Source organism: Cucumis sativus, chromosome 2, assembly GCF_000004075.3.
Source record: "Cucumis sativus cultivar 9930 chromosome 2, Cucumber_9930_V3, whole genome shotgun sequence".
NCBI lineage: Eukaryota > Viridiplantae > Streptophyta > Magnoliopsida > Cucurbitales > Cucurbitaceae > Cucumis > Cucumis sativus.
In genome coordinates, this window is record NC_026656.2 from 13,148,044 (window position 1) to 13,171,530 (window position 23,487).

The 23,487-nt window shown below is 29.1% G+C and overlaps 3 protein-coding genes across 3 annotated transcripts; 2 read left to right on the forward strand and 1 right to left on the reverse strand.

Moving 5' to 3' along the window:
* The first annotated feature begins 1,482 nt into the window (after window positions 1-1,482).
* Window positions 1,483-1,836, forward strand: LOC101205363 (chaperone protein dnaJ 11, chloroplastic). Its single transcript, XM_004147020.3, has one exon. It carries the CDS (start codon window positions 1,483-1,485, stop codon window positions 1,834-1,836), a length of 354 nt encoding a protein of 117 aa, XP_004147068.3.
* A 2,799-nt stretch (window positions 1,837-4,635) lies between these two features.
* On the forward strand, window positions 4,636-7,013 carry LOC101216019 (hypothetical protein). Its single transcript, XM_004146980.3, has one exon. The coding sequence runs from the start codon at window positions 4,835-4,837 to the stop codon at window positions 6,770-6,772; it is 1,938 nt and encodes a 645-aa protein (XP_004147028.1). The 5' UTR covers window positions 4,636-4,834; the 3' UTR covers window positions 6,773-7,013.
* Window positions 7,014-9,638: 2,625 nt separating this feature from the next.
* On the reverse strand, window positions 9,639-14,594 carry LOC101205599 (auxin transporter-like protein 2). Its single transcript, XM_004147021.3, has 8 exons — window positions 14,261-14,594; window positions 13,986-14,174; window positions 13,740-13,852; window positions 13,450-13,633; window positions 13,166-13,263; window positions 11,289-11,496; window positions 10,258-10,515; window positions 9,639-10,156 (listed from the first exon to the last, which is right to left on the reverse strand). Exons 1-8 carry the CDS (start codon window positions 14,438-14,440, stop codon window positions 9,902-9,904), a joined length of 1,485 nt encoding a protein of 494 aa, XP_004147069.2. The 5' UTR covers window positions 14,441-14,594; the 3' UTR covers window positions 9,639-9,901.
* Window positions 14,595-23,487: the final 8,893 nt, after the last annotated feature.

Below are 23,487 nucleotides of genomic sequence, written 5' to 3' on the forward strand. Positions count from 1 at the left end.
TGAGTCCTTGGTTGCCCTCTCTCACTCGCAACGTCGGTGGACGGTGGACACACACACACACGCAGAAGTAAGCCATAAATGAAATGTGCCTTATTTCTGCTCCAATCTACGCGCCCACTCCACTACCTAAATTATTATCTACATCCTTTAACTCAATTTCATACAAATATCCATCAAATCTACACCAATATTTACATTCCTTTACAAATTTTATATTACTCTTCATGCATGGGTCATTCTCATAATACTCCAAAACCTTATAGTTTTATCCGTCAAATCTTGAAGCTTTCACACATGAATAAATTTAAGCTTTTAGTTGATAATTCTTTTAAAACCATGTATGCATTAGTTATAATCATTCATTTTATTAATTGAAGAAAATGAGATAAAAGAAAAAGTTGGTTGATACTTAGAGATAAATGACAACCCAACTCAACTAATATTTTTAGGATTAGGTTATATTGAAAATGTTATTTGAGTTTCCAATCCAACTCAACTTATTTACACTCTCACTAGGAAGTGATGAATAAAAAAGTTCCAAAAGTGATAACAATAGAGAGTAATTAATTCAATTATAATATCAACTCATTCTTTTATTAGCTTAATCGGGTATAGTTTGTTTGTTTTTTGTCAATAAAATATTAGACTTAATTTTGATTAAATTGTTACCGGTTATTTCAAATAAATAAAAATAATAAATTAAATATTAAGATAATGTTTTTGGATAGTTATCTATCTAATTTTAGAAAAAGCATAATATATATATGTAGAAAAAAAAAAACATAAGGTGGTACATTGATTCCAACATTGGAGGTAGAATTTAAAGCCACACAATTGGGGTCATGAAATAGAAAGGCTAAATTGTATTGTGGATAAATTGATTTCCCTTATCCTCATATTCATTGTGAAAGCTGACTCACATGTTCCCATCTCTTGTTTTTACTTCCCACTTCCCACCATTCAAATATATTTTTTTATTTTGAGAATTTCATTCCTATAAATTAATAATATCAACTATATTTTTACCTTCATTCAATCACTCATTTCAATTACAAATTGGGTTGTGCCAAATTGAGCTTTTCTTTTTGTAGATGGAAAATTGAATTTTACCTTTTATCAATAATAGAATTATATATTATTATGGTTAAACTAGGTTATAAATAAATATCACTAAACCATTCTTATAATAAATTGATATTTTTAGCATGATCTAATTTAAATCTTGTTTTTCATTATTTTATACTATACAATCTCAAATTTGCCCTTTGAAATGGATAAGACTTGGAAACATATATCCATCATCAATACGTGTAAAAATAGAACCGTACATTTCCCCTCGCGGCGTTCTCTATAAAACCATCCTCCATTTCTTCATCCCCTTCCATTCAAAAATACCCAAATGACTTCCTCCTTTTTCACTTCCTTCACCCACTCTCCTCTCCCCCAACCCCCGCCTCCTCCTCCCCCTCCCCTTCCCTTCACATGCCCACTTCCTCAGTCCTAGCATCCACAACCGGGGTTCGCTTCACCCGTTCCTCCTTTTACGAAGTTCTTGGGATTCCTATGACAGCTTCTTCCCGGGAAATCAAGGCGGCTTACCGGAAGCTAGCGAGAACCTGTCATCCCGACGTTGTGGCCGAGAATTCAGCGGAGGAGTTTATTAAAATTCAAACGGCGTATTCAACATTGTCGGATCCGGATAAAAGGGCGGATTACGACAGGGAGATTTGCAGAGCTCAATTGCTTTCGGTTTCGGGGTTGTCGTCTCGGACGCCTGTCTCGGGTTATTCCGGTTACTACACACGGCGAAATTGGGAATCGGATCAATGTTGGTAGTGAAATTGAAATTTGAAATGTGACCCAGAAATGGAAAGCGGATATATATTTTGAGGAGATCTGTTTTGGATATAAACAGATCTGATTCCATCTGAATATCGAAGAATTTGGAGAAAATTGGAAATGGGATTATGATTGCGCCATTCGAGGACTGCTCAATAGATGAAGAAAAAAGATAGAGTGAAGAAGAAGATCAAGAAGATGATGATGATGATGATGATGATCGGAAAGATCTAACCTCCGACATCAATGAACAATTTTAATAATTGTTATTTAATATCTGGTGTGAATAATTTTATGGTGGTGGTGGTGAAGAGAGAGCGATGTCGTTTTGTGTATGGTTGAGAAATATGATCAATTTTAGAATTTAATTTCCCTTTTATTTATATCTCATCATTTTCTATTTATATTAAAATAAATATCTATTTTAGATAAGACCCGAATTAGATTTATGAGTTTTAAAATAGAAATACTATTGTCGAGAAAGTAAATTTAGTATAATTTTCGATGTGTATCATGCATGTTGACTACTTTTCGACGTTTACTTGCATGCATAGTGGACGTGCACTTGTTGGAGAAACGATCAAAATAAGGATTATTTTAAAATTGTGAAGAATTCGAAATAGATGTATTAAGGTAATTTTATATTCATTAGTTAGTTTACTTGGTGAGTTGTCATTTATAAGAAATTCTATGAAAAGTTCAAATTTTCTCTTTTTCGTCTTTAGTGTCGTATCATTTTAGATCTTCCAGAGTTGAGAAGAAAAGTTCTTCATTCTTCGTTCTCTTCTATACTATTATATTTTTATCGTGATTTTATCGTGATTTGATTGTTGATAAGGGTGTCAATTCCTATATGCTTTAGTTTTTTTTTTTTTTTTTCTTTCTGATTTCTAAAATAATCTCATGATGCAATGCTATGATTTGGAATCTTTCCGTCCAAAACAAATTTAGGGTTTAAAGAGAGCAATAAAATCAAGCCAAAAAATGGTAACAAGATTAAGTAAAAGATTTTTTTTCAAGTATAATAAAAAAAACAAAATATTTATGTTCATGACAAAAATGCAATGAACGACAATGACTTGCAATGGTTAAAGGACCAATAATTTTTGTCAATCTTTTCCATGGTGGAAAACTTCCATCAAAACCTTGGAATTTCAATAGGTGATAAATTTGGTTTTTTCTCACGTCTACAAATTTTCGAGATTTTAAAAAAGTTCAAAAAATTTGTATTTGATTTTTTTCTATTTTGACGAAAATTAAAGAAATTTCATAATATTGATTTTAACTTAACTACGTTAAAAAAATTTCAAATGCATCATTCTAATTACATAATTGTATAGTTTCAAAAACCAATATGAATTTTTTTTCATATACTACTTTTTTAATTCCTCATTTTTCTTAATTTTTCAATTTTATTTTTGATCTAAAACTTTCATTTATAAAAAAATTGAATTAAAAAAAATCACAAAAATAATTAGGAGACTTTTTTTTCTTTAAAACCACAATCATTTCACCTCAAAATTGATTGATATGAATTTTTCTTTTTTTTTTTTTACCGTTTAAAATTTTCATTCTCACACCATTTCCACCGCAAAACATTATTAAATTGTATATTATTTTTTTCATTTACTTATAAAGTTGGTGATCTCACATCAACATATATTCTTTTTAAACTTGATAGATACGATGATAATTAAACTACCAACAAAGTTAAGTTAATATAATTATCATTCATTGTCATATTTAATTTGTTAAATGTCACAAAAATGAGACTAGATTGAAACGGCATGGCCCCATGGGATATCATTGTCCTATAAGTAAATTCAACAATAGTTATCCACGTGAATCATGTGTTTGACTACTTTTAAAGATAAACATGTAACACTTAATTAGAAAATGATTGAAATTATCTAAAACACACGTATACATTAGGATGGTTTTATATTTAATATACAGTGAGTTACTTAATTAATGAGTTGCCAATTATGTATTTTATCACATATGGGTTAGCTAAGCTCTTATTGGTGAGGAGCTATATGCAAGTTTAATATAGTTCTATTTGGTTAATTTGGAGGAGATGGGCGAGGAGTTATTATGCAAGTTGTATAGCGTATCTTCTATTCGAAGAAAGTTCTTCTTTACCCTCCTTTGTTGTTCAATATATCTCGCAATACGTTGTTGATTAGTATGTCATTCTTCCTATTTTTTTCATAGTTTTGATGGTATTAGCTAGTTTTGTTCTTTTTCTAAACCCTCCGTTATGTTTTATTTGAATACTCTTACGAAGGTTGAAAGTTTAAATTGATATATTTAGGATATATCTTTAGAGAATAAAAGTGTCCAACATAATTGTTTGGTTAAACAAATAATTAAATCACAATTCACAATTACAACTAAAATAAATATAAACATATGCAACACATTTCTACAACTTTATATGTCATTCAACAAAATGTTTCATAACAGACTTAAACATAACAAGCTAGTAATGCCCTCTAAGTTATCGATCATCGTACAGTTTAATTCATTCTTTTGTTTTGTCACAAAATTTGTTACTATATATGTCTAAATTGTAAACCTATACCTGGCGGTTCTAACTTGATCAACATTATAGGTGTTAATCAACTAAACAATGATAAGTAAAAAAAGTAAGCAAATGAGTGGGTGGAAGAATGAGGAGATGCCAGTTTCACTCTTGAATGGTTGGAAGTTTACAAAACCGGGTTCATTTCGTGGTTGTTTGGTCTGAAAATCGGGTTCGACCAAAGGATGAGAAGGTGGGATGAAAAGTCTTTTTTTAGGAAAAAGGATGAAATGCATTATTTTGATTTAATAAGAACACAAATGAGCGAAAATCAGGGACGGCCATGGCCTCTCTTTCTCTCAATCCGCCATTGTTTCTCTCTCTCTCTCTTTCTTTCTTTTTTTCTTTTTTCCAAAAAAAAGAAAAAGAAAGAGAGAGAGAGGAACTCTCCGTCAAAATTTCAGTCTGGCCATGGCCGGCATTGTCAAGGAAATCCTGGCAAGGCCCATCCAACTGGCCGACCAGGTTACCAAAAACGCTGATTCCGCTCAATCTTTCAAACAAGAATGCATAGAACTCAAAACCAAAACCGAAAAGCTCGCCGCCCTCCTCCGTCAGGCTGCCCGTGCCAGCAACGATCTCTACGAACGTCCCACTCGCAGGATCATCGACGACACCGAACAAGTTCTCGACAAAGCATTAACCCTCGTCATCAAATGTCGCGCCAATGGGATAATGAAACGTATGTTCACCATTATCCCAGCCGCCGCTTTCAAAAAAACCTCCACCCAGCTTGAAAATTCCATTGGCGATGTCTCTTGGCTCCTCCGTGTCTCCGCCCCTGCTGAAGATCGCGACGATGAATATCTTGGCCTTCCTCCCATTGCTTCCAACGAACCCATTTTGGGTTTGATTTGGGAACAGGTCGCTATTCTTCATACCGGTACTTTAGAGGAACGATCCGACGCTGCTGCTTCTCTCGCGTCGTTGGCTCGTGATAATGATCGGTACGGGAAATTGATTATCGAAGAAGGTGGGGTTGTGCCATTGCTGAAATTGGCTAAGGAAGGGAGAATGGAAGGTCAAGAACATGCCGCTAGAGCGATTGGACTTCTGGGTCGAGATTCAGAGAGCGTTGAACAGATTGTGAATTGTGGGGTTTGTTCTGTTTTTGCTAAGATTCTAAAAGATGGGCATATGAAGGTTCAATCTGTTGTAGCTTGGGCTGTTTCGGAAATGGCGACTCATCATCCTAAATGTCAAGATCATTTTGCTCAAAACAATGTGATTCGTCTTCTGGTTAGTCATCTTGCCTTTGAAACCATTCAAGAACATAGTAGGTACACCATTGCTACTAAACATCAAATGTCGATTCATTCTGTGTTTATGGCTAATAACAATGGTTCTGATCAAAATGTGAAAAATGGGTATGAAGAAGAAGATCCTAAACAGACGGCTAATAGTGTCAATCACCCAACTGGGAATCAATTGTCTAGCCAAATGCATAACGTAGTTACCAACACAATGGCTATGAAGAATCCTGTTACGGGTCAATCCAATACACAGGAAATTCAGAAGACTACTCATCACATTCAAAATCCTGGCCGTGCTGCATTATCCGGAGCTAGCATTAAAGGAAGGGAATATGAAGATCCTGCCACTAAAGCTCAAATGAAAGCCATGGCTGCTAGAGCTTTATGGCATTTATGCAAAGGGAATGTTACTATTTGTCGAAACATTACAGAGTCAAGAGCCCTTTTGTGTTTTGCTGTTCTGTTAGAGAAAGGTCCTGAGGATGTTAAGTACTATTCAGCCATGGCATTGATGGAAATCACCGCAGTTGCCGAACAGAATTCCGACCTACGTCGTACTGGATTCAAACCCACCTCCCCTGCCGCTAAGGCTGTCGTCGAACAGTTATTGAAAATCATCGAGAAAGCAAATTGTGATCTGCTTTTACCTTCAATTCAAGCCATTGGTCATTTGGCTAGGACGTTTAGAGCAACTGAAACAAGGATAATCGGACCACTTGTTAAGCTGTTGGACGAAAGGGAAGCTGAGGTTTCAATGGAAGCTGTGATTGCACTTAACAAATTTGCTTGTACAGACAATTTCTTACATGACAATCATTGCAAAGCTATAATCGAAGCAGGAGGGACAAAGCACTTAATCCAATTAGTATATTTTGGTGAACAAATGGTTCAAATTCCTTCATTGATTCTGCTTTGTTATATAGCTTTACATGTTCCTGATAGTGAGACACTAGCCCAAGAAGAAGTACTTATAGTGCTGGAATGGTCATCTAAACAGGCACATTTAGTGGAAGAACCCACCATGGAAAATCTATTGCCAGAAGCCAAAAGTAGGTTGGAGCTTTATCAGTCAAGAGGTTCAAGAGGATTTCATTGATTCTTCTTTTTTTCTTTACAAAAATCTGTATAATAACTGTTCAAAAATATCCAAAATGAGGTTTTTTTTTTTTCTTTTTGCTTCTTTTTTGTTTCATTTTTTAAGTTTTTCATCTTTGACAAAACTGTATGTAAACTAGTTTGGTAATGGATTAGAAAAAGCCTTCTAACAGTTCATTTAGCCTTTTGTAACTTTTCTTTTCCTCTTGTTTTTCCATATATATGATAACTTTTGATCTCAATCTACCTTTGTCTCTTTGTTCGTCATCGTTTTGTTTCTTAACTTGGAAGTTTTAGCGGTTGTCGTCCTTGATTCAAGAGGGAAGCCCTTTCTTGATCAATTGCCTTATGCTTCCTTCTACGTTAATTGAGAATAAAGCTGGGAAAGACAATTTGGAAGTGATTGCATGTTTGAGGTGTTATTATTAAAAGTCAATAGAGGAAATTGCAACGAGTGACGGATTGAGAATATGATATTAAAAACTCACATTTTTTTTTCATTAAGTAGATATAACACTTTTTAGTGTATCAAAGTATAACAAGATCACTATCAAGTATATCAAGATTATTATGTGTATCGTGTGTGTTGGGTATATTAGGTGTATCTATACTTTTTGACGTATTCATGGGTTGGACAAGCCTAATTTTAAAAACTTATTTTGTCAAATTTGTAAAAAGAAAAACTCTTATATATGTGTTTTGGGTGCAAACTATTTTAACAAATTGGTAGAAAAAAAATACACACTATACCAAAGAGACAAATAGAATATAAGTCCATTTGCATATTGAGCATATGCATTTATTTATGAGTTATTTACAATTTTGATCATAGGACTTAGAGAAGCAGATTACATATAAACCCACTAATTCAGTGGTATCGTATTGAATTTTGAAAACATTCTTTCTAATAATGTTGTTCTTCTTCTAACTATGGACATACACATTATTAATGAATCACACGTATCTATGTATCGATCTCTATACGTTTTTTTTTTTTTTTTGTATTGTTTAATTGTTAGTTTCGTAACAACATACATGATCTCATCTAAAAAATTGTAAAAGTTTGTATATTCATATCTAGTTCGATAATAGTTGACATATTTGGATTCTCTCAGATTCAAAATGGTCGAATGAACAATAAATTCAGGAGATAGGAATAATTTGTATTTATTTATTCATTTGAGAAATATGGGAAAAAGAGTTTTTAAAATATAGAGTGGTTGGAGAAACAAGAAGTAATGAACATATATTGTCAATTTCATCATCCAAACTTTGCATTGGGATTTGATAATAATATATCTTCTTCTTTATTATAAACAAATTCAACTATACTACTCTATGCTAATCTACCGATTCAATTCATTACAAATCATCAATCTAGAGAGTAGTTAAGGTTAGTTAAGCTTCCTTTCTTTATTTTTCATAACAGTTTGTATAATAAAATTGTTTATAATCAATCTCTTGAGAGAGCGGGTCGTATATATATCGTGTATTTAAGTTGTGGATCAAGTTTACGGTTCGACATTAAAGTCGTGTATGTATCAGGTACACGACTTGACTCGCGTGTCTAAGTCAAATTGATCAAAATATTTGTGATTGGATTCATGACTTTCTTTGAAAACTAAAACTATTTTGTTGTTTACCATAGCTTGTACATCAAACTCATTTATGTATTATCTTTTCTAAACCATCCTAATTTTATCATTACTCTTAAAAAAACACTATTCCTAAACTTTGATCCAAATCTTAATAGAGAATTCTTTTAAAAGGCCCTAAACTTTAAAAAAAAAAAAAAATTAACAAACAAACTTTCAACACTTTTAAAGATTTTTTTATTTTTTAAAAAAACAAATACATTACACTAAATATTTGGTCAATTTTTATATTTTTAATAATTTTCTTTTTAGAAAAAAAAAAAGTAAACTTACATTAGTTATTATTTTAAAAAATCATATGCTTTCTTTGTCATTTGAAATTATCTTGTAAAAAATTATTAATTATTTATTGTCAAATGATTGAGGGGTCGAAAGCAAAAAACAATTATATATTTGTGATAGTGTTACATCAATTTAATAACGAAATCATCATAAATTTATAAGAGAGGATAAACGAAAAATCAAAACCTCAATATAATTTCATGCTGAAAATAGGATATGATTGAAAAGATATTTGAATGCGGGCTGTTCCTATCAATTAACCTAACCTTTATTTACTGTCTTTTTTATTTACTTTTTACTTTTTCATCTGAAAGAGTTTCAATGTTCAATCGTTTTCTTCTTAGATCTTATAACCTTTGTTACGTCATGTCATACCCATTTCTCCTGCTTTCTTTTTCTTCTCTTTTTTGTTTCTGACATGGAAACATATATATATATATATAGTTATACACACACACTAGAAAAGTTGAATATAATAGGTATATATATATAAATATTTGAACTTGGGAAGCAAACAATTTCTTCAAATGTCTGGGTTACTATAGATTGAACACATTTTCTTTCAATCCTTTGTTGCATGGTTTATGTAACATATATAATATTAGTACTATTGTGGATTATATATATATTTACATAATATAATTTAGTTTAAATTTCAAAATATACACTTTTAACTTAGATTTTTTCACTAAGTACTTATTTGCAATAATTGTTTTTAATGTCTAATATTAATTAATTTAAAAGAATATATAATTAATTAAGTTTCTATTTTTTTCATCATTATTAAAATTCATTTAAATTTAGGCTCCATGATTATTTTTAACTTTTAACCAAAATCACGTATTGTTTTCATGAATTAAAAGAGTATAATTGAAATTCGAATTATATAAAGCTTAAATTGAAAAGATATATCATCATGCACTATAATAGAACTCATGGAATCCTTTTTCAAATAGTTAATATGATTTAATTCAATATCAACTCATCATATATCATTAGTTCTTACAAATAACTTGTCGCAACTCCTTGAGCCACACTACTTCAAATGACATTAGTTTACACTATAGTTCTCTCCCAATTTTGTATTAAATTTTCATAAAATGAAAAATAATTGCATATTGAATCATTCTATCTTTTTCATCACCAAACAAAAAAAAAAAAGAAAGGAAATTGAAACGTTAAGAAGACGACGGTTAGTGGTTGTGGTGGTGGTGGTGTAGCGGAGGGGGTGCCATTGTGAAGTTATGTTGCTGCGAAGGCAAAGGAGGTGGGCATTGATAACACTTGGCAAAGAGGCCGAAATTATCAATCTGTCGTATGAAGTTCGTCATACTCGCCCACCCACCAAAGCCAAACCCTACAACCAACACCCATACTACTACAAACACATTAATAGTATAGGTCCCCACCCACTTGCCCACAAATTTAGGTGGTTGCTCGACAGCATTCTGCAACATAAAAGAATAAATTTATCCAAACCTTTCAACTTAAATTAGCAGTTAGATTTATAGACAAATGAAGTGATCAGATACACACGAAAACGACTAACCTCTCTTGCAGTAGGGGATTTGAAGGTGAACATATGAGCAAGGGCGGGGATGATGTAGACGGTGAAACTAACGAGGAGTGAACCCACGGCCGAGTTGATGGGACCGAAAAAGGGAAAAACAATGGCCAAAAACCAAATGGGAATGACGACAGGCAATCTAGCTGCGGCTCGTTTGCATAAGCTCTTGCATTTGTGCATCCCTATTGCTTTCTCCCATACAAAATATAATGGTGTGCATGCAAACCCAAATGTTATGAACTGCATGCCCCCACATATCAAACCCCATTAGTAAAAACAAATAACTACTAACAATTCAACTTTACTAACTCACTTGTTTGATGAAAATATCAATCATCAATGGTTATTAGTCTATACTGTCAATTAACTAATGGAGTCACACACAAAAAAAAAAAAAAAAAAACTCAGTTGATACTGTACATTGACGACCAAAAAATTTATGGTTCAAATCATGTTATCCTTTATATAAATAAACAAATATTTAAAGTTATTGAAAAGGACGGGGTAATATTCAATTCACTCACCAAAAACCAATCAAGCAAACTTGAGGTTTTTTTTTCTATAAAGTTTCTAATTATATTTATTATCTAGTAACAAAACAAGTTCGGTCTTTTTAGGCGGCTGGTTTTATGATTTTCCTCCTAGGTTCTCATGTCTCCGTCTGTTGTTCCTCCCATCTCTAAGATGGTTCATACATGTCACCAACCATTGCTCCTTCTCGTTTCTCAAAATGCTACGTCCCTACCTTTTCCTTGTCACAAAATGCTTAAACACAATCCAACCTGATCTATAACCCACGAACACATCTCTAACCTAATTCTCATTTCTTATAGAAAAATATCATGAATTAGAAAAAGACTGAATTCATGCATACAGTTGATCAAAGTCAGTTTGATAAGAAAAAACCACTTCAATTGAACTGATAATTAATCACTTGGATGTAATAAATAGACAGAACTACAAAACTGACATAAAAAGAAAATTAATGAAATGATAAAGTTGAAAAAAATGACCTGATGAATGAGCATTAAAACAACAGCCAAATCCCTGAAGGAAGATTTAGGAAGAAGAGCAAAGGCATTAGAATGATTAAGAAGCAAATCTCCAAATGCCCAATAAACAGCCGCCGCTGATGGAAGTGTCAATGTCAATACATAAGCCGTAGCCATCAAATATATCCCTTTAAATTTCTCTGGCTTCCACATTGCATCCATTATTTCTCTACAATTTAATAAATTTAAAAAGTTACACCAAACATCACCCTTACTCTAAAAAATTACTTATAAAATTAGTAAACAGTCTATCTATCAATCAAATTTTTCTAAACGTTAAGTTTGTTCTGTTGTGACTATTACTCATAAAAGCTATTGTTGTTAACAATTATCAATGACACATTTTTCACGTTGAAAGCTATCACTAATAGCATCTATTAATGTCATGTTATCTCTCTGTTATATATTTTATTGATTTTTCTTTTTTTTTTTGCTTTTAAGTGTCATTTATAGGTGTTTGTAATAAATCTTTCACATTTTAAACAGTAAGAATAATAATAAAAGTAATAGTAATTCTTAGTTTAAAAAAAACCACTAAAAAAACTATATAGATTTAGTTTGAATTTTCACATTTTGTACTTAGCCAAGAGAGTAAATGAATGACGTCATTTTTCAAAACCATTCTTCTGAGTAGTCCTTTCACATTAAAACACCAATTTTTTATTTTGTTTATGCAATAAAGTTCTTTCATATTTAATACTTTATGTGTCATTTAATGTTGTTCAAGATATAATAATAAATGAATGACATCATATATGATGCATGCTACCATATTATTAAAAGCTTTTGTTTTAAGAAGTGATTGATTGTTCACGTGTAGAGCTAGTTCTTTTTAATACTCTTTATGGCTATTGTCTACCCAACATTCTATTTGAAATATTCCAATATAATTCATTTTAATAAATCTGAATTCAGTTTTCAAACACGTTTATGTTTATTTTTACTCTACCTCCTAATTTGACTTTATAAAACTTCACTTTTAAAAGTATATAAAATGAACTAAATTATCATAGACAAAAAGTAAAAAAGTAAAAAAGTAAAGAACGTTTAAAGTAAATATGTAAAGGAAAAGATAATGTTAGTGATAATATATGAAGATGGTGGAATGGATAAAAAAGGGTAAAAAAGCAAATAGAGAAAGTGCTTTTGATAGAAGAAGTGAGAAGAGAAAATATCAAAAAAGGAAGAGAGACGCCATGCCAAAATTAAAACTTTTTTCAATCACACCTCATAAAGACAAATATCTAATAATACAAACAAAACACTTATATTTTTACATTTATATTCCCTTTGTATGTAAGACTTCAAAAGTTACCCTCTTAATTTTAATACTCACTTTAAGTGATATTAAATTTTCATTGTTAAATAAACTAAGTAAAAGTTCCAACATTTCATTTAGTTTCATAATTTTCACAAAATTTTAACCAACTAAAACAATATAAACTCAAACATTCCACGATAAACCCTAAACATTTTCAAAACTTAGAAATTAAGGAATGCATTTAGGATAGATATTATTCAAACTAACTTGTATTACAATAAAATTTTGTAATCTCTAGTTAATTATCTTCCACATTATTTCAAAACTTTCAATTTTTTATCCTACATATATTATTTATTACAATTTTTTTTCTGTAAAATTAATTATTTTCTTCCCAAACTAAAATAATCTACCCTACCTTACATTCCAAACCTAAATTATTATAACTTTAAAATTATAATTTAGGATGTGAACAATTTTGTTTCAAGTGTAAAGAAAAGAAAAGTTTTTAGTTTTTTAGGGGTGAAAAAATGAAGAGTAAAATGAAAAACTAAAAGTATAGGTTTTAATTACTTACACAGTGACGGCATGTCCCCCAAATGTGTACAGAATGTTAGTGGCCCCTGTGAAGTATAGGACCATCTTGGTCGGACCCGAGTGTTTCACTCCTTCAACCTAAATGTGTTCCACCAAACCTTATTTTAAATCACATTTTTTTTCAAAATATTTACAGACATAGTAACTACTGCAATCTATCTATGAAATATAGGACCATCTTTGTGTTTATTATCATACAGATCGATAGATGATAGCAAGTGGTCTATAAACTGTATGATATTTTGGTATATTGATAGCATTTACCTGGCCATGAAGGAAGGAGGCAATGGCAAGATACCAAGCAGTGTAAGTGGTCATTGCAAGACCCAAAAAAGACCAAATTCTGTAATTATGAAAAGAAGGAACAAACACAGTTGTTGCACAGCATGCTCCAAAGATGTATGTCCATGTCCTCTTCTCAATCTTCTCATTTATGTAATATATGTTGCTACACACCAAAATATATATAAATATTGTTTTACTCCACAATATTAATTGATAATGATATCAATATGTTAAGATTTAACTAATTTCCATACTATTCATCATCTTACCTTGCACATGCTATTAGTTGGATCACTGACCCGAATAACAAAAACGTGCAATTGAACACTAGTCCCACGTTCCTCCATCGCCTCCCTAGTAGCCCCTCTAGAACCTCAAACCACTGTATTATCATCATAACAACAAAATTGTATTGTTTAACGTTTAACCTAAAGCTTAAGTTGTAATATTATTATTATTAATTGGGAAGGAAAATGACTTCTGGAGAATCTGTCTAAAGAGAAGAGTGTTGAGACCTGAATGACATGATTTGTAAAGTATTGAGGTTTTTGAGTCTGTTTCCTTAGTTTATATTCAAGATAAAGTGAAGTAATAAGATAAGCTGTCCAACTTCCCATCAATCCATACAACAGCTGAAGAACAATTCCAGAAACCATTCCCATTTGAGAAAATGAATATGGCAATGTAAGAAGAACTTGAGCAACCTGTTCATCATCATTAAAAACCCAAATTCAAAACCCATATTACTATAATCAGCATTCAATTGATTAGGGTCCTTATAATAATTTACCTGGTTTGAAGCACAACTGAACCAAGCATCATAACCTGAACCCCCATGCCAAAACAGCTTCGAGAGCTTCGTTTTCGCGTTGGTTGGCTCATTATTGTTATGATTACTATTCTTCCCAACTATCACTGTTGTCGTTGTCATTGTCGTCGTCGTCTCGGCAGCTGCCTCCGCCATCTCCATTTTCTCTTGTGTGTGTGTCTCTCTCTCTCAAATGGACAGTTCGTTGGATTATTGTTTTAATGTGTATGGGGTTTCTCCCTAGGATGTTTATATAGAAGGAGACTGAAAGCTACGTTGCCAAACATAAAGAAACATATACCCTTTTTTGCCCATTGCTATCAGAAAGGGGAAGTTGACAACTTTAAAACCAAAAAAAAAAATAAAAAAAAATGAAGAGGGACCTGCTGCAAAAATATAATAAGATCAAAAGAGGAAATAATGAATCTTTATATATATATATATAATCTGAAATACCAAAAGATAATTACGTTAAGAAGAATTAAAACTAACTTTATAAAGCATAAAATATGGCACTTTTCATATTTGTTGATTTAAATGTTATGTTAAGGAAAAAGGCTTTTGGGCTGTTAGGTAGTCAACTTTTTAATAAAATTTATGATTTCATTTTTTATTTAACCATCAATATAATTAAATTTGATACGACATCTTTGAATGTTTTAACATAGTGATTCCTCTTGTAAGGGATTCTTAAGACCACTGGGGAACATAACCACTATTAAAAGTCACTTCCTAGCTATATATAATATATAGAGCCTAGTACCTACAATCAAATTTTGGAATCTATATTTATATAAACATTAAGAAGAAATATGAAAATTTGTCTCTCCTCAGTGTACTGTTTCCAAATATGTTTTAAGGGTTGTAAATAGAATTCGTATTTATTTTATATTTTTTAAAAAAATATTAAATATCAGCATGGTTTAGCAGTTAAAACATTGTTCCCTTTGCTTTGAGGTGAGATATATTTGAATGATAAAGTTATGTTGTTTAAGAAATTAGTATTCAAAATAGATGTATGTGTCGTTGGCTCTCATAATGAATTTATGAAGGACCATATGATTAATTTAATAGTACAAAAACATAGGACGTGAGACAATAATTAATGTAAGAAAAAACAGTATAATCAGTAAGTAACACAATAACAATATACATATATATATTTAAAACAGTAATATAATAATATAATAAACTATGATTGTACTTCTAAATTGTGGAGATGACTTAGTTAAGGTGGAAGAACTCAAGTGTGTATTATTAAATATCTTGATACGAAAATTGTTAGCTAGTTTGATTGTACATTTGGTAGTCAGTTCTGAACTTTTTACATTTTTGTATAAAGTTCTACGAACTAAATTTTTGAAAATTTTAAATCCGAGCCTAATTTACTGTAAAATTTTATTTATTAGTTATTTGTATTTGGAATTTTTCACATATTTCTTTTCTTGTAATACGTCACAGCATTTAAACTTTATGGACAGCATACCTAAAAAATAGTAATAGGAATAAAAAAGGAAAAAAATAAACCTTTGCACAATCAACATCATTCTCGATTTTCTAAAAAAAAGAGAGAAATATATTATAAGCATATTATATAAAATTATTGTTATTATTTAATGGATTTGATAAAGTCTACACTAGAATTAGATGGACTTCTACGAGGTAAAAATAATATTTTATCCTTAATTATTCTAATTTATAAACGTAGGTCTAATTTTGGCGTAATACCATATTGATCTTTAGAGTATAAATTCTCTAATTATTTTCTGAATATATAGTTCATATAATCATCTTAATGGTTAAGAAAAGTTTGAATTTTCACTTTAATTATGATAGAATTACATGGTTTAGTTTGACATCAAATATTGTCATCCTCTAAAATTCCGTGTTTCATTTCTTCTATTGTCTACTAATTTTAAAAACTACAAAATGTAAGTTAAAATTTTTTGTTTTGTTTTTTGAAAATTTTGAAAGATAAATAAAGTCTTTCAATGAATTCGTAAGAGATTTAATTTTAAAGAACAAAAAACATCTAAAAAAATAAAATGGTTATCCGAGAAGTCTTCCAAAATTTTATCTAGGGTTATAAAACTCGTACATAATTGAATGACCGCCTTACATGTAAGGTCTAGCTAGCTTAAATTCTTTTTCTCTCAATGAAGACGGTAAACAATGTAATACAACAACCAACAACGACGAGGAAACGCCAACAGTTAGTATTAAGAACTGTGATGCTATATGTCACACGGGCCCATATGTTTGTTGTCCATAAATAATGGGTACAAGGATTTAGATACTGTGGGCATTATATTCAAATTGAATTGTAATGTTACCAAATTTATATCATGTCTATATAAATTAGAAAGAGAATCATTTTCTAGTATATCTACTTTTTAATTCTCATCACAAATTGTAAACAACACTTATAATGGATTAAAATATTAAAATTTTGAAAAAAAAATATCAATATAGTATTGATGTTCATATGTATTTTTGAAAAATTTAACGAAATAATCAATTAATAATAGCAATAATAATAATCATCTTAAAAAAATCAGTACATTAATCGAAGGTTGGAAGTATCTAGATTGATAACATAATAGTACGTGTCATTAATTAGTATAGTATAGTGTATGATATATCAGTCATCCTCAAAATAATATATCTTTAAAATATATATATTTTTTTACTATATATGATTTGCATATTTACTTGAATAATTTAAAATACTTATTTTCTTTACTAAACTCACGTTAGCAATTTTTTAATGTTTCATCTATTTTTATATGATGTAAGAAATATTGATTAATCCTTTAAGTTGATATCAACTTCGTAGAGTTGTAGATATATGAATTAATAATAATAATAAAGTTGATATATGAGAAAGAAAATTTACACCTTAAAAATAGTTTTAAGATTTTACCTGAAAGAAGTATCTATGGCATAATGTACACATTTGCATGGAAGATTTATAGTATTTATATGTGCAAAATCAACATATTCATTAAAGGTGTGTTTGGAAGTGACGGTCGAAAATAGTGATTTATGAAAAGAAAAAAAAGGATTTAGGTATAATTGATTTTATAAATTAATGTTTAAACAATAAAATTTATGTTTAGTAACAAACTCTTAAAATTGATTTTCAATCCTTGTTTAATACCAAAAGTGATTTTAAAACTATCAAATTACTAGAAAAAATGTATTTTTGATATTTAAAAAACTATACAAAATAAGGTGGTAATTTTTAGTTAATGAATTTTAGCCCACGATCACTAGAGAGAAGTGATATTCCAGAACTCGATTATTGATGATCTCTTATTTATCTAAAATCACATTGTTTAAGTTGTTAAACCAGTTAAAAAGTGATTTTTGCTGGTGCAAGAGTGACCAAACAAAAACAATCTAATTTTCTTTCAATGATTGACCATAATTAAAAGGTGGAGAAATATATATGCAAAGCCTTGTGTTTTTAATCCATACTTTTCCTTTCTCTACACTACAAAAAATTGCTATTATATATATCAATTGCAACAAACTTTTATCTAATAATCAAAATAAAAAACAGAAAACAAAAATAGAAAAATATTGAAACCCTTTTTTAAAAAATAACAAAATTCATCGTATTCACTTTACTTCATTTAAAAATTTTGCACAAAATAGTATTTTTTTTTTTTTACTATTCATCACAATTCTTCTATATTATTTTAAATGAGAAAATTAATATGCAACCGAATATAATCAACAGATTAAATAAAGGGTATTTTCAATGCTTAAACTAATTTAAATTGAAACAAAAAAAATTAAAATGAGAGCATTTATTTCTTTAATAACACACCTTTTTTCATATATGTTTTTATCTTATATTCAAATTGGACGTAATTATCTATTTTCAATGTTATATAACTCAATTACATTTAAGCTCTAAACAAGTTGCAAAAAGTTTTTTTAAAAAAACCATAGTTAGAAACAAGCTTCTTTTGTTCAAGAAACAATAACATAAAAAAAATAATAAAAAAAAATAGTCCCTAAACATTTTTCGGTTTCTAATTTTTTTTTAATAGAATAGAAAACAAGAAAGAAACATTATGAATATATTTTATAAAGAAAAAACTGGAAGGTTACATAAATTAATTAAGCACAGATAGAATACAATGGAATAATTATCAGTACAAAAGAAATGGCAGAGATGATATATAAGATAAAATTATGAAAGTATGGATGTGTGTAGTACAAACAAGTAATTAAAGTTTATTGGTTTGGTGTGTATGGTTGTGTGAGAAATTATTATTGAAATTGAAAAGCCTAAGTTTTTAATTTGGAGCAGAGAAATGTCTGACTTTGGGCAATGACAAATATAAAAAGATGAAAGGAAATGTATAAATATATTTCAGAATAATGTACATTTACTTTTCTAGCTTTAAGATTAATGAAATATATCAAATGAAAACCCCCTAAATAAATAAAAAAGGTGGTGTGTGTTATTATTGCATGCAATGCAGTGAATTAAATGGGCCTTTCGTGTACGTTTTGTTTCATAATTCATACAAAAATTTATATATGTGGGGAACTCATACAACCATACACTATATATACATTAATAATTCATTATTAAATCTTTTTACCTTTTCTATTCTTCTTTAATTTCCATCCTTATCTCTTTTTTTTTTCTTTCAATTTTTAAATAAAATTTATATTTAAATGATAATTTTGAGGTACATCAATCAAGTAAGATTAAATAAAATTACAAAGGTTGTACTCTTATATGTATGCTATCAAGATTACAATGACATCCGTAAACTCTAGATTGTAACTCATATGACCACTTAGGTTTTTTCTAGATGCGAGAATGATCTTTAAAACTTAAGACTCTGTTAAGTATATGATTATTAGTGATGAAAAACTTGAGCTTTTTCCCTAGATGTATATGATAACTTTATCTCACAAAAACCATGCTTAAGGCTCCGTTTAAGATTGAGAAATTCTTCTCAATTGAATCAACTTTAGGCTCTCTAAAGCAGTGTAATATATATATCTAATTGAAATCAATTTAATCTCCGCATCGAATTGCTCATAGGATTTGTCACCACACCAAAAAAGAAAAGAAAAAAAAATCTTCTGGTTCAAACATAATACTCTATTAAACTTTTGATGGAAAAACAAGTAAAAAAAACAAAATTATTTACGGCATTCCCCCTAGCAACGCATGCTTCTTGAGCTTAAATAGCACGATAAAAAAAAAAATCATAATAAATTAGCAAGATTCTAAAAAAAGAAACCAGCCCAACAGATAAATTAGCTAGTGATCATTAAAAGGGTATTTAGTGATGCTACTATGTCAAGGACATGAGTTTGGTACTCACTAAGAGACAAATGATCTTCCATATTTATGTTTACAATTGTAAAATTTTTGTCCTTTCAACGGAGGTCCTCGTGGTTTTTGTTTTTTGAAAATTAGCTAAAATGTCTTATTTCTATGTGTTGAATTTTGACAAAATATGTTAGAACATTTGTCTCACATTGAAAAAAATTAAGAAAGTTTATGCATCTAGTTCGAATGATCAAGATGTATTCCCATGCATCACATTGTATAAAAGTTTTGAGAGAGTACTCCTAGATTTTCTTGAAAGTGAAATGTTTTCTTGTTTTATTTTAATTTTTTTACTTTTGTTTAGTGCTGTAATAGAAGTGGATGGTTATTTTTGTTTCCAAACAAAATGGAGATATATTAATCATCCTAACTAAATTATACATCATGGATTTAGTTAGGATTTCTTCTTTTCCCTAATCACGTGGTAATTTGTTCAGTGCGAGTTATTTTGTACAAACAATATACATACATACCATAACATGATGATGTTAAACCCATAGCAAACATAAATAAATATAAATACACATATACAAAATAAAAATAAATGAAAAAGTATAAAGTTTCTGAATATGAATTGGTATTATTATTATTATATATTAATTATAAACAAACTCATTATTTCTTTTCTTGTGGGACTTAGGTTAAAAATAAGAGTAGTGAGAAAGGGACAAGTTTTTATATTTGAATGTCTCCCTTTGAAGACATAGACAAACTTAAACACTTCATTGTTATTTATATGTATCTTACAAAACATACATATGTAGGTCAAACTTGAGACATAATCTTTTATATATCCTTACAAAACTTTTATTGTGTGTACCTTTTTCTCTTTTGACTCATTCATAATGATAAACTTAATAATTTTGCTTCATCTCATTTCATGATTTAACTCAAATAGTTTATGTTTGTTTAATTTTCTTCTAATTGTTTTTTTTCAAAACTAATTCAAGTTGTGACTTGTTTTGCTCTCCTTCCAACCCTATAATTATTATTGAGTTTTAAAAAAAAAATTCATATATAAAACTTCGGATTTTTTTTAATTAAATTAATTGTATATATAGTTTTTTTTATGTTGCATAGCTCAACTAGCTTACAATATATATCGTCCATCTCAAACTACTTTTAATTTCTACCTTATATATAATATGTTGTTTAAATAAAAATAAGCTTTCATTATTATGAATTAACTTATAAACAAATTAAATTGAATATAACTTTACTAATTAAAACAATTTCAAATAGTAAAATACTTATAAAATATACAAAAATTTTAGATCTATTATGGATAGACATTGATAGACTATCATTAATAAAATCTAAAATTTTACTATATTTTATAAATATTTTTAACTTGTCATGACGTAGTTTTATCCAAACAAATAATACATAAAATATGGAATTAAACTCACCCAAAAATCTTATGGGAAAGACCAAAATAACCATTTCTCTAATAATAATAGTAACCAAATAAAGCTTTAGTAGTCTGACTATGGAATGAATTCATTCAAATTCAATATTTTGTCATAAAGTGAATTTATTGGGTTCTTCAAACAAAAAAAAATTAAAGTGAATTTAATGTTAACTCCATAAGAAACCACAGTCAATTTTGGTCATTGAGATAAACTTAAAAAGAAAAGGAAAAGAAAGAAAACAACATTATAATGATTCAAAGTTGCTTTTTGGTTTCGTTTATGAACAGCAAATTAATAAAGTTAGAGAACCATAAACTTACTTTCCAAATGGACCAATTTATGCACACATCATCCTGTCCTTTCTTTCTCTTTCTTTTTCTTTTATATTTTGGAGCCGTTTGGAGGGAAGAAAAGGAATAGGGGAAAAAAGAATAAGAAAAAATGAGGATTAAGTGGAGGAATAGGAAGAATTATTTATAACCATTGGTTGGGGGAATGATTAAGTGAAAGGAATATGAAAAATTATTTATAATCTTTGTTTGGGGGAATGATTAAGTGAAAGGATTATGGAGGATTATTATAATTCTTGTTTGGAAGAAGGATTATGTCAAAAAAAATTTGTACTTTTTTTCATTTATATAATTTTTTTATTTGTACGTTAACTCTAATATGGGAAAAGATACATAATTTTTTTCCTGAAAATGATTTTTTTTTTCGCGAATCCAGTACAAAATGAAAAATGTGATAATATTTTTTGCATTTGTGTAAATTGTTCGTACCATAAAACCTATGCAACCGACAATTGTATTCAAATTCATTTTTTTAGTTAGGTTGTACTGTAATCCAACCTTTCACAAAAAAAAATGTATTGATTTTCTTTTGTTGATTTTGTATAAATATTTTTTTTTTATATGTAACGTACAACTAATATATTTTCAAAAGTAGAGTAGTTTTTTCTCATTTGTATAGTAGTTTTTTCTTTCTTTTTTAACATCAAATCAAGTGCACAAAATAAGGTGTATTACTCTTTTTGGTTATGAAAAATATGTTTATTCAAGTTGTATCGTAAATAGAATACAAAAATTGTATTATGTTGTTTTTATTTTTCCTTCATTTTTAATATTTTTTCTTTCGTTTTTAATATTTTTTCTTCATGAAAACGATAAGCAACATACGAGAAAATGACTAATTCGTAATTCGTTTGACACATAGATAATGAAGAAGAAGAGAGGCGAGTTAATTTGTTTGGGAAAGAGAAGAAATAAAATGATTAATTTGGAGAGAATAATAAATAAATGAGGAAGAAGAAGAAATAAATGAGGAAGAAGAAGTAAACGAGGAAACAGAAGAAGGAGAAGAAAGAGAATGATTGTATTGGGAAATAGAAGGATTATATTAAAAAATGAAATGATTAAGTGAGAAAAGTGGGGGAATAAATGAGGAATGAGAATGAATAAAGGGGATTAAGGTTATTCCTTTCATTTTCTTTCTTTTCCTTTCTTTCTCGCAAACGGCCATTTGTGTTCAAAATTCAAATCAAATTACATTTTTTGGTCCTCCAATTTTGATTTTTTGCAGTTCAGTTTTAATTTCTAATCCTTAAATTTACATTTGACGTTTAAGTTTTGTTTCAATTTCATGTATCGATTTTAAGATTTTACATTTTTTTTCATTTTTATAGTTACAGTAAGTTAATAGATTTAAAATATATTTAAATGAATTATTAATTAATTAAGTTCTAATACGAGACATTTTTAAAAGTAGTAAAATAAATTAAAATACAAGCTACAGCAAAATTTTAGATTCTATCAATTATAGCTACTGATAGACTTATATCACTATTTATCAATGTCACTGATAAAAGTATATGAGTGGCTACCAATGTTTATTATTAATAGAATTTGAAAATTTTGCTACATGTTGTGAATATTTTGTCATGTTTGCTATTTTTGACAATATCTTTTTTAATATTTTTCGTCGTTATTCAAATTAAAATGGAACTTTTTACTTAATAGGTGTTGACATTCACTATTGAATATGAGTATTTAATAAAAGAAATAAATTTGTAAAATGTTGAAACCTAATAATTAAATTAAAACAAAATTAAAGTCTCTTTCAAACACTTTTAAACTTAGGAACCAGGTAGAATTCATTTTTAAAGAAAGAAAAAGACCGTTGCAAGTAGTATAATGATTAGATTTAAAATATTAATATATATATATATATATATATATATATAACAATGTTATTTTAAAAGAATCTAAATATAACAAATAATTGATTAATTAGTTGGTGAAGCAAATAATTGAAGAACAAACAATCTAACTATATGCAAGCAAAAAACATTGGAAAAGTTCTTCTTTTCCACCAAAGTTCTTGGAAATATGAACTTTGAAGCACACTTCAATTCCTAAAATCATTGTAATTTT

What these genes read in the sequence shown, in the direction of transcription:
- LOC101205363 (XM_004147020.3), top strand. Translation starts at nt 1,483, where the DNA reads ATGCCCACTTCCTCAGTCCTAGCATCCACAACCGGGGTTCGCTTCACC.
- LOC101216019 (XM_004146980.3), top strand. Translation starts at nt 4,835, where the DNA reads ATGGCCGGCATTGTCAAGGAAATCCTGGCAAGGCCCATCCAACTGGCC.
- LOC101205599 (XM_004147021.3), bottom strand. Translation starts at nt 14,440, where the DNA reads ATGGAGATGGCGGAGGCAGCTGCCGAGACGACGACGACAATGACAACG. An exon ending in GGGGGACATGCCGTCACTGT is followed by an intron (nt 11,497 to 13,165) that starts GTAAGTAATTAA and finishes ATTAAATTGTAG; the next exon opens with AGAAATAATGGATGCAATGT. An exon ending in AATCCCCTACTGCAAGAGAG is followed by an intron (nt 10,157 to 10,257) that starts GTTAGTCGTTTT and finishes TTTATGTTGCAG; the next exon opens with AATGCTGTCGAGCAACCACC.